The sequence below is a fragment of the Carya illinoinensis genome, chromosome 10, assembly GCF_018687715.1.
Source record: "Carya illinoinensis cultivar Pawnee chromosome 10, C.illinoinensisPawnee_v1, whole genome shotgun sequence".
NCBI classification, from domain to species: domain Eukaryota; kingdom Viridiplantae; phylum Streptophyta; class Magnoliopsida; order Fagales; family Juglandaceae; genus Carya; species Carya illinoinensis.
Window position 1 is genome coordinate 34413883 of NC_056761.1, and position 19231 is coordinate 34433113.

At 35.8% G+C, this 19231-nt stretch overlaps 1 protein-coding gene across 1 annotated transcript; it reads left to right on the plus strand.

Moving 5' to 3' along the window:
• The first annotated feature begins 8395 nt into the window (after positions 1-8395).
• Positions 8396-9049, plus strand: LOC122278116 (zinc finger protein ZAT11-like). The gene has a single exon (XM_043088217.1). The coding sequence runs from the start codon at positions 8485-8487 to the stop codon at positions 9034-9036; it is 552 nt and encodes a 183-aa protein (XP_042944151.1). The 5' UTR covers positions 8396-8484; the 3' UTR covers positions 9037-9049.
• The last annotated feature ends 10182 nt before the right edge of the window (positions 9050-19231 follow it).

A 19231-nucleotide genomic window follows, 5' to 3' on the forward strand; every position in this document is an offset into this window, starting at 1 on the left:
TGAAAATATTTGATGGTTGGGAGATGATCGAAATATAACGAGCAAGAATGTCCCAATTAAAATTTTTCTCCCGAATAAAATGGTAATCAACCTCTGTGTTTAGTCCTTGCATGGAACACAGGGTTAGAGGATAATGAAAGTGGTCCAATGTTGTCAACCCATAAGCAAGGAGGTGAATGAAGAGGAAAACCAAGTTCCTTAAATAGCATTCGAATCCAATATAATTAAGTAACAGTGAGGGCCATTGATCTATACTCTGCCTCAGTACTTGATCTAGCAATACCAGGTTACTTCTTTGCCATCCAAAAAATTAAGCATAGACCTAGAAAAATATAATAGCTCGTAGTAGACTTGTGATCATTAGGGCTACCAGCCCAGTCTAAGTCACAAAAACCATGTAAAGATAAGGACCCTTTGCTGTTATAAAGTCTATGTTCAATGGTTCCTTTTAAATATCAAAGCACTCTCTTTGCTGCCATGAGATGGACTGTTGTTGGACAATGAAGAAACTGACATAGTTGATTAACACTGTAAGCAATATCAGGCCGAGCCAATGTACAATATTGGAGAGCTCCCACAATATATCTATAAGTAGATGGATCCAAAAGGGGTTCACTAGTGTGCTTGGACAATTTCCACTAGAGGTGCAGGGGGTTGAAACTGGTTTAGCTCCCATCATTTTAGTGTCATGCAACAAGCCTAAAATATATTTACCTTGATGAAGATGAAGATGATCAGAGGTTCGAGAGACCTGGATGCTAAGAAAATATGATAAATCTCCCAAGTTCTTGACTGCAAAATCTTGGCTGAGTTGTTGGAGAAAAGCAGCAACTGCATTAGAGGAATTACTCACCACCAATATATCATCAACATATATTGAAATAAGAAGAGTGATTGAATTCTGATTGAGATAAAATAAAGAAGTATCATCAGATGATTCAGTAAATCCAAGTTCCAAGAGACTTTGAGATAGTCTCCTAAACCAAGCCCTTAGGGCTTGTTTCAAGCCATAGAGAGACTTGTGAAGTCGACAGACATTTGAGGGAAAATTGCTATCTTCAAACCCTTTAGGTTGCTCCATAAATACCTCTTCCTCAAGGTGGACATGCAAGAATGCATTCGGTATGTCCAGTTGTTGTATAACCCAATTGTGGTGGACTGCCAAAGCAAGCATAAGTCTAATGGTGGTAAGTTTTATGAATGGACTAAATGTTTCATGGAAATCAATTCCATGTTTTTGCTCAAAACCTTTGGCTACAAGTCTAGCTTTGTACCTATCAATTGTGCCATTTGCCTTTTGTTTGAGTTTAAAAACCCATCTATTTCGGATTACATGCTTATCAGAGGGTCTAGGACATAAGGTCCAAGTTTTATTGTCAATGAGAGCATTAAACTCAAGCTGCATGGCTGCTTGCCAATTGGGATCTTTAGATGCTTGGTTTTAGGTTCGTGGTTCAAATGGAAGCATAATTGAGGAGAGGGCTTGAATGGGATGTTCAGTGGAGGAATAGAGGTAATAATCAGGAAATTCTTTGGGTTTGAGAGAATTGCTTCGGGATCTTGTGACTATCTATTGTGGAGGAGAGGAATTGGACATAGGTAAGGATGAAGTTAGGGCTAAGAGGTCTTGTGTTTGAGAATTGTTATTGGGAGACATATATGCAAGAGCTATATCGACAGAGATAGAGAAAATAGAAGTGTTTGTAGGTGAGATAGATGGAGACATACCTGTTGTGATTGGAGTAGCAGTGTCCAATGGAATATCCTCCAAGATTTGAGGAGTAGCAAGTAAAATACGTGTGGAAATGGAATTGGTGGTGAATGATGATGTACTGGCAGGAGATGTGTAATTGGAGATGGATTTTACAGCATGAAAAGTATTTTCATAAAATACTACATGGTGGGAAAGATAGATGCGACCAGATTGAATATCATAACATCTATAACCTTTCTGATTTGTAGCATAGCCAAGAAAGATGCACTTTTTACTTCTATATGATAGCTTATGAGCAAAGTAAGGTATTAGAAGTGGGTAACAAGCAGAACCAAATGTCTTAAGAAGGTTGTAGTTTGGCTGTTTATGAAATAAAAGAAAATAAGGTGTGATTATCAAGAGCAGGTGATGGCATTCTGTTGATAAGATAAGTGGTTGTGAGAAAAGCATCGACCCAATGTTCATATGGAAGATGTGACTGAGGTTGAAGTGTAAGGCATGTTTTTGTTACGTGTCGATGTTTTTTTTCAGAAATGCCATTTTGCTCATAAGTATGTCAGTCTATGTAAAATGCCATTTTCTATTAGAAAAGTTTTAAATGAGTTGGATTGATATTCTCCTTCATTATCTGTTTGAAGCTGTTTAATTTTAGAAGAGAATAGGTTCTCAACAAGGCATTTAAATTTAATGAAGCATAAGGCAACATCTGACTTTTACTTTAAAGGAAACATCAATGCGAATCGAGAGTAATCATCAATAAATATAACATAAAATTTATAGCCACTTATTGAAATAATTGGAGAAGTCCATACATCAGAATGAATAAGTTCTAAGGGATGACTTGATTGATGAACATATGTAGGAAATGGAAGTTTATGAATTTTAGCCATTTGAAAAAAATTCACAAACTTGTTTTAGCTTGTGAGACCCAAAAACTGAAATAAGAGCATCATGGTGGAGTTGTTGCAGAATTGAGGTTGATGGATGAGCCAATCTTGCATACCAAGTCTAGACAGGGGTTGTGAAACCTAGGAAAGCAGTAAAAGAAGAGTTGGTGGTGGATCTTTGCTGCCACTTATTTGGTTGGAAATGGATTGGATGGAGGCCTGCTCTACTCGAACCTTGGAGGAGGTTTCTGTTGGTCTGCAGATCCTTTATAAAAAAAAAAAAAATATGAAGCAGTTAGCACAAAATAACAATTATTATCTTGGAAAAGTTGTTAGATTGAAAGGAGATTAGAAGAGGCCTGAGGACAATGCAAAATATTAGATAAAAGCAAGGAACTATTTTTCGTTTGAAGAATAGAGGAACCAGTGTTGTTTATGATCAAACCTCCCCCATTTCCAATAGTTACTTGAGTTGGACCTTGATATGGTTGTTGATCGATGGTAAGGTTATCCAAAGCAGAGGTGACATGGTTGTTAGCACCACTATCCATGAACCAAGGTTGATCATCCTCTAGTGTGACGTGTATGGGCAGCCATGGCAGCCAGCTTTGCAGGGGGTGTCTTCCTTGATAGGAGTAGTCCATCCTACGGGGTAGCAATCAAGTGCTTGATGGTTTGTCTTGCTACAAATTTGACAATGAGGTTTTGAGTTTTGAAAGAATGGACTAGAATTAAAATTTTGATTTTTCCCATTTGACAAAGCAGGAAGATTAGGGTTGTTGGATGGTCTGGAACCAAAGGGTTTATTGGAAGAGAATGGTTTGTTGGATTTTTTGTGGTGGTAATTGGGTTTGGTTTTCTAAGTGAAGAAGGCTATGTTGGTATTATCTGGTGGTATGGATTTGTGTTGGGTCTCTAGAAATTGCTCATAGTTGAGCAACTAGGTTTGAAAATCGTCAAAGGTAATAGAGGATTCTCGAATGGCAAAGTTAAGAGAGGTGATAAATGGATGATATGAGGGATTGAGGCCTCCAATAACATATGAGATTAGATCTTCTTCATCAAGTTGATTAGACCAGTTTTTGGCATTAAGAAGATAGTCAGTGCATGACTTGGACCCTTGGTGGCCGGAGAGTTTGCAATTCTCTTATAAGGTGGGAAATTCTAGATCGAGAATGTGGGGCAAATCTGTTAGACAGGGTGGTCCATACCTGTTGAGAAGTTTGTGCATAAACAGTAGACAATATCTTCTCTGGGAAAGTGGCATTTATCCATGCCAAGATGAATTGGTCCTTTTTCTACCATAGCATATACTCAGGAACAATGGTAGTGGTAAGTTTGCCTTCAACATTAGTGACAAACTGGGGAGGACTTGTCTCGGAGCCATCTACAATGCCAAGTAAATCATGGCTTTGTAGAAGAGGGGGGAATTGGGTGGTCCAATTCAGATAATTGGTTCCGTCAACCCTGAAAGAAACCAAGGGAGTGATGTTGGGAAAAATAAAGGCAGCTTGATTGCTGGGTAGGGTAATTGGGATCGAAAGAAAGAGGGGTTAGCCTAGTTGTGGCTCTGGTACCAAGTTTGAATTTTGAAGTCTGGTTCAATTGAAACAAGATGACATGTTTCATTATACGGTACAGGTGGGATTGGTGTGCAATCCGTTCCCCAACTTAGCTTCATTTAGACTTTTTCTTTTATATATGTTTGTGTTTTTAAGTTTTTTTATTATATTTTTTTAAGAAACCAAGTGGCACGACATGATACTGGTGCTATGTCAATGATCATGATATATATATATATATATATACATGCCCAACCTTTCTCTTCCGCTTCTGTTTTCCGGGTCTTATTTTCTTATCTATTTTTTTAAAATGTTAACTTACCTCATGGTTTTGTCCTCTCATTTTGATTAATCATATATTTTATTTTATTTTTTATTTAATAATTAAGAAAGTGATTATTAGCAAATTTTTATATTTTTCTTAAATGTTTAAAGATGTTTAAAAAATAGTTGAAAAAAGAAAAACAAATTGTACTAGCGGTACGCACGGCCGACTAGCATTGTCCATTTTTCCACCTCTCTTCTATGAAAAATGGTATTTACAGTTGTAGAGTGCATAAACGCCGCACAATCACTTTTAAGAAATTAAAGTGAGTAAAACTAGACCCACATGAAAATAATAATATTCATCTTGGACATTATTGGATGCACATCAAGTGTTCACTCCAAATATATTGCACGTACACCAGTATAAATAGATTTGTTTTTTCTTTTAAACATTTCTTTTTTTTAGAAAGACTTTTAAACATTTCTTAAACATACTTAACCATTAAAAATATTTAAAAAGAAAATAAAAATTCACTAATAGTCATCACTTTCCTATTAATTAAGAATTGTTTTTTAAAGAAATTAAAATATACGAGTGAGCATGTTTAAGAGTCATAGTATCATTTTCCTTATATAGTTTGCTCACCAGAATTTGGGTAATTATCTAGACACATTGGATATAGAAAAATTCTAAATATATGTCTACACCCAACATATTATACTTTTTTAATATTTTATATATTTTTTTATCAAATATTTGATATATGGATAATAAATATAGTGAATGACAGAGCTAAAAATCTATTTTCGAGAGGGCAACCTATAATATTGTAGTAATATATATTAATCCATGCATGCACGCACCGATGCACGGCGTCAATTATGTCCTGCTAGAGCGCACGCTTTAAATATTTGAGGTAAATTCGGTCAAACAGTACCCTTTTGTTATGGTTTATGATCAATAAAGGATAAGGTCCTCGTGCAGTCGTGCCGTGCCATTCAGCTTGTTTAAGAATAACATGAGTGATGAAATTGAAGAAATTTATAAGTCTAACTCATCTTATAAAATCAGTTCAATAAGAGAGGATTGCATATTATTTATAAATTACGTATACCTAATATATTATTCACAAGTAATGTAAGGTTTATTCCTTAATATCTTCTTTCACTTGCAAGCAAGTATTTTTCTTGGTTCTTTTTATGGAATAAGTAATGTAGGCTACATTCGTCTTACGACACAATGATTGTCTCTGATACCATGAAGAAATTTATGGGCATAACTCATTTAATTATAAAATTGATTCAAATAAAGTTGTTTGCCCTAACCTTATAAATATGCTCAAGACCTTCTTTACAGACAAGTACATAATCATGATATGAGTTTTTTAGAAATAGGATTTTCTGTTAATTTTTCTTCCATCATCGTTTAAAAAAAAAATTAAAAAAAAAAACGGATGGACCAATTACAAACTGTAACATATATACCAACCTGAATATTTCCTAAAAAGCTTAAACCAAAATTTTTTAAAATAACTAGAAAAATAAATATTTCATCATTGTTATAAAAGAGTACTTGAAATTACAAAAATTAAAAAAATTAAAATCCACCAGTGGTCATCGAGGCTGGCTGGGCAAGCATTGACCGGTGGTGCAGTGTTACAACCTCTAGAAAAGTCGCATCAAGACAAGCTGCAACACTGCCCTTGGGAGGCAAGGACAGCACCTTGGCTAGCCCACAAGCATGCCTTGCCTCGTGGGGTAACACACACGGGGTGCCCATCATGCATGCACGTCTTGGCCTACGCAGTGGCACACACAGGGTGCCCAGTATGCGGGCTAACGAGACTAATGAGAGCTTCCTTGCGTGCGCAGCTTGGCGCCGCACGCCCATACGAGTCTCAGTGCGCAAGCCCATGTGCACCTCGGTGGGCTGCGTGGCCCTTGCACGCACCGATGCGCCGCAAGGCCTTGCGCGACACTTCCAGCCCACCCAGCCACACTTCAGCAAGGTTAGTGGCATGCCATCCAGTGCACGGCTCCAGCCCGTGCCTTACAGAGCAAGTCAGTGGCATGCCCACCAAGTATGCCATCCAGCGCATGGCTCCAGCCCATGCCTTGCAGAGCAAGTCAGTGGCATGCCCACCAGGCATGCCATCCAGCACATGGCTCCAGCCCATGCCTTGCAGACTCAGCGCCTAGACCACCAGCCTAGGCCATGCCGTGCACCACCATGACTCACCATCAGTAAGCCATGCCGCACCACCTGACCGTGGACCAACCCAAAGACCGTCTTGCACCCACTTAGCCCACCAAGGCCATACATGCCACGGCTAGCCTTGGTCCATGACCACTATCATATTATTTATTTTATTTATTTAATTTCATTTTTTTATTTATTTTCAAGGGACCTATTGGGGGTTTTCTAATTTGTTTTGCTTATAAATAGAACATCTTTCATTTGCTTTAGGATCTTTTGGCAAACTCCTAGAGGGAAGACTATTGTTTGAGAGATCACAAACCGGTGCCTTGCACTTGGGCTTTCTGGGTGCAATTCGTGAATCTCAAAGAGAGAATCACACTTTGCAATTCTTGAGTAAGTGTAATTCATTCATCTTGTTATTTGCAACTTGGTGCAATCCGTGAATCCAAGTTGAGTTCTTCAATATATGAGATTTATTCAATTCTTGTGCAATTCGTAAATTAAGTATTGAATTCTTATTATTTATACTTTTGTTCATTCAAGTTCATAAGTTTGTGCTTTTGTTCTTGAGTGTTCTTTATTATTCTTGAGTGTTCACTATTTTGTTCTTGAGTGTTCATCATTTTTTTCTTGGTGTTGATTCTTCATTTGCCTCATTTGATCCATCCAAGCACTTAGTGCGGCCCACTATAGTGTTTGCCCTCGTCCATCCTCAATACTCCATAAGGAAACTCATTCCTTAGAGGAGCCTTGACTTCCTTCAATTCCAATCCCTTAATTTAAGGAATTGATAATCCTCTTCAATCCCTTAAATCCCTCGTTTCTTAATTTAAGGAATTGTCAATCATCTTCAATTCCTTAAATCTCTCATCTTTTAAATCTCTCAAGTCCACTTTGACTTACCAAACTAGCCCCACCAAATGCTCAAGGATTCCTACCACTTAGGAATCCTTCCAAAACCCTATTCTCCATCCACTCAAATCACTCAATCCCTCAAACTACCCAATCCCTAAAATCACTCCATTTTTAAAATTCCTCAAGTCAAGAAAAGCCCTAAATCTTCATCCTAACCGTCCATCATATATCTTCCAAACCCTAGACCCCATCTTCCAAGTGGCACCAAGCCTAGCCCACTCTAGTGTCGTGCGCCCATCACCATTGAACCCCACACAATCTATTGCCCATTTTCATCACTCCTTACATCCATCTTTACCTAAACACCTAACCACACCATACCAAAATAGTCATCTTGACCACTATTGCTCGAGAACCAAGCAAGAGAGAAACATGAATTCGGTCATCACAAGATCACTATTGGCGTGGAGGACTTATTGTTTAGGGACTTAACCGAGGTCCCTAACATGTAGCCACCATGCAAGAGCGGCTGCATTCCAGCCACCCACGGTGGCCCAAGTTGATACGATCCAGTGGCCTCCACAGGACGTGGCCACGCTGTGGATTTGTAAAAATAAAAGCCACTTTTCACTTGAGCTACGAGACTTCCTCAATGGGTAGCGGCCGACACGGTACCAAAATATAACAGTGTCTTGTACCTGGAGATATCATCCCCTAATTACTTTTCTTAGCATACAAAGTGTGGACCCAGTCAAACAAATAGTCAAAAGTTGCCTCTTACGAACGAGGAACCCAACACCTTACATTCCTTTAAAAACATAGTAAAAAAAAACCGCACGCTTCAAACTCCCCTCGTCTTTAAATACCAAAGCTGCAGCCTCTTTCTTCCTCATACATATGTGCAGTTCAAAGTTTCCATACCAGTAAAGTACGTTATCAAGTTCAGCCTACAATTACTTAAAGAGTCCCCAACGAACGTTAGATACGTCCTTATTATAGATGGCCATGAAGAGAATGAGATCAGAAGATGTAGGGAATAAAGACGGCTTAGACGACATGATGGCGAAGTGTCTGATGATGCTGTCTCATGGCGTCGGCTTAGCAGACACAAAGCCTATAACATGTCCACCTCCAGTTCATGTCTTCGAATGCAAGACATGCAACCGTCAATTTTCATCATTCCAAGCGCTGGGTGGCCACAGAGCCAGCCACAAGAAGCCAAGATTGATGGGGGAAGAACACAAAGATCAGACCAAGTTGCAGAGTTCTGCAGGGCATAATAAACCCAAGATGCATGAGTGCTCGATATGTGGACAGACGTTCTCCATGGGGCAGGCTTTGGGAGGGCATATGAAGCGGCATAGAGCGAATGACGGGTTATTTTCCATTCTGAATCTTGTAGATCACGCCAAAGTGTCGGTGCTGATGAAGAGATCTAACAGTACGAGGGTTGTCTGCAGCTTGGACTTGAACTTGACACCCTTGGAGAATGATTTGAAGTTATTATTTGGGAAGATGGCTCCTAAAGTCGATCTTCGTTTGATGATTTGATATATATGATCACTGATCATTCAGTTCTTTCCATATTCTATCTGAACATTCGAATTACCATTTTCTCTTTTGTAAATGTGTTGTGTTAATTTTACCATCCTCTATGCTTCCTCTTCATTTGGTTCATGATCTCTTGTACGCCCGGTCGTTAGACTTGCCTGTTAGAGAAGATTAACTTTTTAAAAAATCAAGAAAAAATAAAAAAAAAAATATTTATAATCATAATTGTACAAGTATAGTACAGTCTCTTTTAAAAAAATGAATTAATACTGAAATCATATGAAATAAAATAATTTTTTAAATATGGATCTCATTTTTTTTTAAACGATAATTGCATACTTTACAATTATACGTAATATTATTTAAAAACAAATAGATGTTAGGGAATTCAAATAACTTTCCACGTAGACGATAGACAGTAGGTAAGCCAAACATTAACAAATTAATGGAAATATTTTAATCAGTTTTAAACCCAACAAAATCTTATTTCAACCTGGCGGCTGAGGTCAGACATTACTGGCCGTTAAGTTTGAAGGTGGTAGAATATCTAGAACATATATATGTAATTTCTAGAGAGAGAGAGAGAGAGAGTAATATCAATTGGCGTACGTACTCTCCTTAATCTCGGCTGCGCGCGCTATAAACAGCCTGGGCTTTACAAAAGTTACGTGGAATATTCTTATATATTGTGCTTCTGTACTTTCTGATAGAATTTCATTCATTCAAACACCATAACAAAGTTCATTAACTAAGGAGAATATGTCATGAAGGATCTGCTGCTAGAATGGTCCCCTACCGCGTACCTCATATCTAGCATTAATCTTGGAAACTTCCCAGCTTGTACTACTACTTCCCGTTTCTGCGGTCAACTTAACAGACCCAACACTAACGTACACCATTTTTTTTTATAAAAATTTTATGTGCAGTCATTTTTATGCACTCTTTTGTGCACTCCAGTGATATGATTGGTTTGATATTAAAAAACAATTAATCCAACCAATCATATCAGTAGAGTGCACAGGGAGTACGCAAAAGTGACTGTATGTAGCATTGCTTTTTTTTTTTAACGGTTTTGCACGGCATTCTTTGCATACATACATACATATATATATATATATAGCAGCTTGCTGATGCACGAAATTTTTGATCTATGTATAGATGTATATCTCCATCAAATGTGTAACGTGTACGTCCCGGTCCTATATACAGGAAAGTCAAATTACGTTGGCAGCCTGTGATGATCTACATATACTACCACTACAACAAAAATAAGTTTTAGTGACAGATAAAACTATCACAAGAAATGCAAAAAACGTCACGAAATATATTTGGTGACGGTTTCTGACCGTCACCACAACTGTCGCGTAATGTGCGTCACGGATTACATTTGGTGACAGTTTACTGTACAAGCGTCACTAAAAATATTTTTAGTGACCGTTGGAGATGTGCCGTTTGAAATAACGTTCGAACGTATTATTTTCTGTGACAGTTAGAATCTGTCACAGAATATAACGTTCGAACGTAAAAAAGACGAGCTGACATCCGAACGAGAAAAGATAACGTTTGTTGATTATAGTTCGGACGTATAATGTAAACGTTCGAACGTTTATACGTGTGAACGTTACGTTCGAATCTCGAATCCAACAAAAATGAAATAATGTCCGAACGTTTGTAACATGACGTTCGGACGTTAATTCGAATGTTAAGAGAGTAGAGTTCGAACGTAAAGTGTACGTTCGGATGTTTGGAACGTTAAACTTTTTTGACATTCGAACGTTTTTTTAAATTGGGTTTAAACGTTCGAACGTTTTGTTACTATTTTGTATGGTTACGTTCGAACGTATTTTCAAACATTTAATACTGTTGAAACGTATTTTTTTTACATTCGAACGTACATATCAGAAATGCTAAACTCATCCACTTAATAAACAAATCAATTGTTTCACATTACAGTACATATTTCACAACCAATATTATTTGAAACTGTTTTCAAATTAGATGTTAAAAATGTAATACAGAAATAAAATTCATTTCTTTTTCTTTTCTCACCCAGCACGATTCTATTGCAATGACATAACACGCTCCATTTGCAGCATCATCTCTCGCTGCACTTGCTCTTGGACCTCACTACGGATTCTTTCCTCATGTTCTCTTTGTTGGTCCTGCAAACGCGTCTCTAAATGAGACTGTCGCTCTAAGAGGGACTCCAACTCTTGCTGTCTAGACCTCATATACTCATTCTCGCGTCGTGCAGCTTCTAAATCTTTGGTAAGATTATTAATTTGTGATGTCGATGAGGTTGAGGAAGATGAACCGGAATGCTTGAAAGATCGTCCCAAACCTCTTGCCATACTAGAGTTGGGCCCAAGCACCTATGAAAAAATGTCCAAGTCACTAGGAGAGGAATCCCCAGAAGCTGACTGCATCTCCATCATTTTTCCCTGCAGTTTGAAAGATCAAAACACACAATAAGTAACATATTAAAAGAAATACAAATAAAAAATAATTTAATCACATGTTACATAATTTATTCAACAAAAGGAACACCGCTTACATAATTAATTGCAGCTGCAGGATCCATCCACTCACTATGCTCATTAGTGTGAGCAGCAGCATAGACATGAATGAGGGAAAAGTTTTCAGGATCATCACGTTTCTAAGAAAACGACATTAGCAATTTGAAAAAGACAATATTAGTACTTATATAAAAGAATAATAAGAAAAAATATGAATTATTGTGTTTATTAATTACCATTTTTTCAGCAAGACGATGGAATGATCTTGAACCAGCACGATGGTGAATAGTCAGAGCAGATCTATTATTTGCATTTGTAGAACTTAAGTGCTACAAAAATAATTCTCACCGTTAATTGTAATATATGTACATACATATAATATAAACAACAAATATAAATGTAAATAATTATAGAAAATAAATCTAAAATACCTGATATTCTGGATAGGCAAAAAGATCACAACACTTTATCCAGTCGTCTAATTTCATCTGCTGGAAAGGGGACTGTGCAGCCTCTTCAAACGTCTCAAATTTCTTGAAATGGTCATGACATCGTCCCTTGTGACGTCGGAATAGTGTAGCCATTAACTCATTCATAGTTCTCAAATCCTCGCTACGACCAAAGTCGAGGTCAAATTCATCCTAATTATAAATTAATTACGTTAAAAATATAATAAACTAATGTAGGTGAAAAAAATGATATAATAAGTAAACTCACCAGCACACGATTCTGAATGTGTTCCTTAATTTCATTCAGCACATCTCTCCAGGAGCGCACATAAAATGGAGCGTAAGCTCGAATTACTGTGCCAATATAGGAGGAAAGCGTTGTTACACTATCATTCACTCCTCCAGTGGAATTATCAGGAATTGTGATTTTCAATTTACCATGCCTTCAATTTTTCTCAAGTGAGATGCCGCGTGTATAGCCACGACCGCAACGAGCCAATTGTTCATCAACTAATAGATGATAGTATAATTTTGAAGGTTATATATATTATTTATTGAAACAAAGATCTTCAAGTATATATAGTATTAACGTAAACATTCCTTACCGGTAGGTGTCGACTGTGCATCGTTCTCTGTAATGTTAACTTCATCTTCGGGAACAGACTCCTCAGGTGGGGAGTCCTCAATGGGTTCAGGACTTGGACTCGGTGGAGGAGGCACATTTCTTCTTTGTCTTTTTGGCAGCATACTTGGAAATGATTATATATAACAAAAAAATATTATTAGAATGAATTTATATTTATTATAAAATTCTATAATGGCTGTATATGAATAAACTTTTTAGTACTTTTAGTCTTCATCTTCGGATGTATTTTCCATGTTTGTTTCAGAATCTCTCTGTATAACATCTTCGTCATCATCATCAAGCTCTTGTTCGTCATCCTTATCCACTTCCCCCCCGGATTCTTGTTCGTCTTCTTCTTCTGACTCTTCTTCTGTACTTTTCTCACTTTCTTCAAATGAGTGATAATTTAATGAAGACGGGTCGAGATGGATGAGTGGGACGTCATCTCTACATAAGGGGAGCAACTCGAGTGCACCGAGGTCAACAAATAAGTTAATACCCCCTCCTCCATCTTCCTGGTAGGCCTCTACATTTAGAGTGTCATCTTCATCTCCACTATTATCGTAATCTGCACTCGTTCCTACTTCATATATATTTCGAGGGACAAATTTTTGTACAACTTGCCAAGTTATCTCTCCACTATCTTCATCAGCACTTTTCATTGGATCAATCAAGTAATAGATTTGAGTAGCTTGACAAGCCAGTACGAATGGATCATCTTCGTACCATTTAGATGCAGTATTGACACTCGTAAAATGATTATCCCTATATATCGAATCCCGACCACCGCCTAGATCCCACCAATCACATTTGAAGACATATGTTATAGACCCACCCAGATATTTTAATCCGATAATATCACGAATGACACCATAATAATCAATATCATCTGTTCCATGACTCCCCTCGACCAAGACACCACAGTTTTGAGTTTTTCTATTACGTTCATGGTCCAGGGTATAGAATCTATAACCTCGAACTGTGCATGCAGTGTATCGAAGTGCTATGTTTGATGGACCACGGGCCAATGCATACAATTCAAAAGAGACTGATCCGGGATCACGAGCACGTTGTTCCAATATCTAACAATTTAAATAATGTCATTTATTAAATATTAGTTAGAGTTAAAACTTTCATCATGTAACATATAGTATAGAGTTTAGTTCATACACGTTGTTCAAACCATCCAGAAAATTCTGATTCGTGTCTTGCCACTATATCCTCGACGCCTTCCATCTTAAGTTTGTCCATGTGCTCACTGTATAGTATATATTATCATATTATTTTACATAACAATAGTTAAAGTTGTATATAATCTTTAGAATTATTTAAACCTTGTACAACGACATACCTGAGATAGTGATCAATCTCCTGACAATTATTTAGTACGTACCACCGAATTTTACCCAACTCTGTATCAAGTAAATCGTAACCCGTTTGTGCACCCAAAGGTCGTACATTCTGAGAAAACACTGATAGCTCACGAGAAGGCGGAGCAACAAGATCAGCATTTCGTTCTTGACGAATAAATCGTGTCTCAACATCACGAAGATATAAATAGCAAAATGTTAACCATTCATCGTGTATATAGGCCTCTACTATTGAACCCTCAGCTCTGGCTTTATTCCCAACAGTGCGCTTCAGTCGACCTAAATATCTTTCAACTGGATACATCCAACGGAACAGTACTGGTCCACCCAACATGATCTCCCGGGGTAAATGTATTGCTAAATGGACCATGACATCAAAAAATGACGGTGGAAAGATTTGCTCAAATTTACATAGTATAGTAGCAATGTCTTCTTTCAGTTTCTGCAGCATATCTCGCTTCACTACCCAAGCACACAAATCCTTAAAAAACATACACAGTTCAATTATGGCAACACGTACAGCAGATGTTAGCTTCCCACGAATTCCCACCGGTAATAACTTCTGTAAAAATACGTGACAGTCATGACTTTTCAATCCACCAATTTTCCAGTCATCATGACTTATGCATCTACTGATATTTGAAGCATAACCATCTGGCAACTTCATACCTTGCAACCATTTGCAGAAGTCCATCCTCTCCCCCCTTGTCATTGTAAAACATGCATGCGGCATGACCACCCTCTCACCATCCACTCGTAAATGCAAATTATGTTTAATTCTCATTCTCTCAAGATCTTTCCTTGTCTTAATCGTATCTTTCGTCTTTTTATTGATGCTCATCAATGTACCCAGTATATTATCACAAATATTCTTCTCAATATGCATTACATCCAAACTATATCGCAACATGCAGGACAACCAATACGGCAACTCAAAAAAAATACTACGCTTTGTCCAATTCAATTCTGCTACGCCTCGTTTTCTCTTGTTCTTTCCCCGACCTTTGCCAAAATTGTTCGCTGCCACATGTACCAATTGTTCCAGGATCTCTTCCCCAGACAACTCATTTGGCGCAATTCTATCTTCTACGCGTCCATCAAACTTAGCGGATTCTGTTCTCCATGCATGATTAGTTGGTAGATAACGTCGATGACCCATGAAACACAACTTTTGAGAATATTTTAACCACTCACTAGTAGTTTCTTTATTACACGTCGGACACACTAACTTTCCTTTAGTACTCTAGCCAGAAAGATTCCCATATGCCGGAAAGTCATTTATCGTCCACATTACCGCAGCATGCATCTGAAAAGTTGTTGATGTGGATGCATCATAAGTTCTAACACCTGCTTCCCATAACTCTTTCAACTCTTCAATCAACGGCTGCAAATATACGTCAATGTCATTCCCAGGTGATCTCGGGCCGGGGATAAGCAAAGTTAACAAAAAGTTGGGCGCCTTCATGCACCTCCATGGTGGAAGATTGTACGGAATCAACACTACAGGCCAAGTGCTATAACTTGTACTCATATTTCCAAAAGGGTTGAATCCATCAGTTGTGAGTCCGAGACGCACGTTCCTTGCTTCTAGCCCAAACTCTGGATACTGATTATCGAAAGATTGCCACGCAAGTGAGTCAGCAGGGTGCCTCATAAATCCATCATTTTGAACTCTTTTCTCTTTGTGCCACTTCATATCGTGAGCTATTTTCTTACACATGTATAATCTTTGCAACCGGGGTTTCAATGGGAAATATCGTAATACTTTAACCGGAACGTTTTTCTTATCCTTCCACCTCGACTCTCCGCATACAGGACATGCTTGTTTCTCCTCGTTCTCATTCCAAAATAAAACACAATCATTCTTGCACGCATGTATGGACTTATACTCAAATCCTAATCCCTTTCTCAACTGTTTCGCTTCATAAAAGTTCTTCAGCAATGCAGATCCTTCGGGAAGCACTTCGTTAAATAAGTCTAATACCATGTTAATTGCTTTGGTTGACATTCCACACAATGATTTTATGTGAAGCAACCGCACAATAAACGACATTTTAGAATGTTTTGTACAACCTGGATAAAGCTCACGCTTTGCATCTTCCCACATTTCTGGAAAATTATCTGAATCATTCCGTCGCCCACTTGAGCCATTGTCGTCAACCTCATCCATAAACATCCCAGCTCCAATGTCACTCAACATCTCCTCCATCTCATCTCGCTCATAATCATCATCCACGTTGTGCAAATTTTCCCGCTGACTGAATAAGTCATCCGCTGATTCAGCATACGGCTCACCATGCAGTACCCATTGAGTATAGCCCAAATCCATACCATTCACAAATATATGACTTTCAGCTTCATCCAATCCTATCGCGCACAAATTTTTACAACCTCGACATGGACACTTAATGTAACCACGACTATCAGCAGACGCCTTTGGAAAATCAATGAAGGCCCTTACTCCACGCGCATAGGGTATGTAATATTTTCCAAGTCTATCGCGTAGACGCATCCAACTTTTATCCATTTCTAAAAACATCTAATTTTTTAGTAATTAAGGTAAAGTTAAATACACATGCATGTCATGATACATCATGTTCAAAGTACTCTTTCTCAAGGTAGTTGGTCATATCCCATTCGAGATTATATTCTCCATATTGCACAAGTCCCGTCACTCTACTACTTTGAACGTTAGTAAAAATTTCGACAGCACTTCCCCATAGTTCTCCAAGTATACATGTTCACATATAGGGATTATGACCCTAAGAACAGTATACCCGAAGAACAAATGAGGAAGACATCGAAACTTCATACTAAACGTTCAAAGTAAGAATAACGTTTATGTGCAATACAGATAATATAATCTCAAACTGTCCACACTGGACAATTCAGGAATTAATGTACACCTAAATGTACACTAATTCCCGAACGGGTCTAAGGTTATTTATGCAATGTTATACAATATCTAACAAAAAAGTCTACAAATAAATTAGCGCACATTGTTTGAATTATCCCGATGTGCTAATAATATTTATATTATTAATGATTGATAACACTTAGAAATTATTTGTAGACTTATATAATTCCTAATTTATTATATTATATGTCATTTATCAGCTATATAATATATAACACTACTATAAAATATCTTATAATTACTATTATAAGTTACTGATAACACTTATATTTTATCTGTTATTATATAGCATAAAATAACAATTTTTACTTATTTATCTCGTATTTAATATAATATATAGTAAATTAGATTATAATTACTAGTTATACTATATATTGATAACACTTAATTGTTATCAGTTATTATATAATTATTACTATTATTGCCAAAATTATTATAATTATTATAATAATTTTTATTATTAAATAAGTAATTATTATTATAATTACTTATCTATTTCTTATTAATCATTTTTTAATACTATACATTACATGATAATTATTATTATGGATTAATACTAATATACTCTATAGTATATATTATTAGATAAAATATTTAGGATTATTGAGCTATTAGATAAATAAGTATTATTATTTTACAATACTTATTTATATTATCATTTTAGTAATACGATTTTTTATATATACTATATAGTTATGCCTTATTATTGACACTTAGTAATATATGATAATTTATTATATTAGTTATTTAACTAATTATATATATAATAGTTATAATTGTAATATTATAATTTATAATCTTCATCATCCAATAAATTATATTTTAAAATTTTTATTCTTACACAAATAATCACACTATTTATTTATTAAATAAATTGTTATATATATATATTCTTTTATAACAACAAATTACTAAAATAGACACATAAACTAACAAATAATTATTATTCAAAAACATACACTATACTAAAACATTATCACATTAAGAATAAACATATTCAATAACAATAATTTCTCTTTTTAATTCATCCAAACAACACAAACTTAATCACAAATTATATCCACAATAAAATGTAACAATAGAGTTTAGTATATATACCTTGTGCTTTAAATAAATTCTTCTTCAAAAATCACAACTTCTCAACAATTCACAACAAATGATCCTTCAAAAAATACACAATACTAGTTAGTTAAATATATATGAAATAAAACATTGATAATTATCATGTATATTACAAATAAAAAATGAGAAAAACCATTTACCTTATTGCTTAAAAAAATACCTTTGCAACCTCCCTCTCACTATAACCCTCCACTTCTTCTCTTCCTCTCTCTAAAACTCTCTGTCTCTCCCCACTGCTTTCCACTTCCCAGATCCATCTCTCTAAAACTCTCTCTGTCTCTCACTCTAACACGCACGGAGGAAAGCAAAAATGAATCTGCTTTCCCGTGCGTGAAAGTTTTTGTTTCTGCTTGTTATGCGATTAATGTTCGGATGTTCATTAATGAGCGTTCGAACGTTTCATTTTACGTGCGAACGTTTACGCATTAACGTTCGAACGTGAAATTATCCCGCCCAATAATTATACAGTACGTTCGCACGTATTATTGTACATCCTACGTATTCGTCAGTAACGTTCGAACGTTTATATAGTACGTTAGAACGTACTGTGCAAATTTGGTTTAAGCGGGAAATTTCCCTCCGAATTTATTATAACGTCCGAACGTTTCTCATTAAGGTTCGAATGTTAATATTATTATTTACATATTATATATTTAGTATATTCCTCATAATATACTTATTAATTAAATTATAAATTATACAATATTAATTAATATATAATTTGTACCAGTTATAATATATATAACATAAGTATTATATAAGAACGTACTATATATATTATAACTTTATATAAACTAATAATATAAAATATATATTATATTATAACTATAATATATAATAAGTATATTATATATTATAGTTATAACAAGTATATTATAATATATTATATAGGAAAAATTGTATATTATCCTAGTATAGTATACTTTAATATAGTATATCTAATAACTATATTAAAGTAATATAGTTATTAGATAATGTAGTATAAATATTATATAATATATATACTATATTATAGTCTATAATATAGTATAAGTATTAAATAGTATGTTATCTATATATAATAACTATATAATATCGTATAATATATTATATAGTAAATATATTATAGATATAATATAGTACTAGTACTATGTTATATATACTACTTGTATATAATATAGTATATAATATATATTATAATAATATATTATATAATA

Bases quoted from the DNA above. Each gene is read 5' to 3' on its own strand.
- LOC122278116 (XM_043088217.1), top strand. From the start codon at position 8,485: ATGGCCATGAAGAGAATGAGATCAGAAGATGTAGGGAATAAAGACGGC.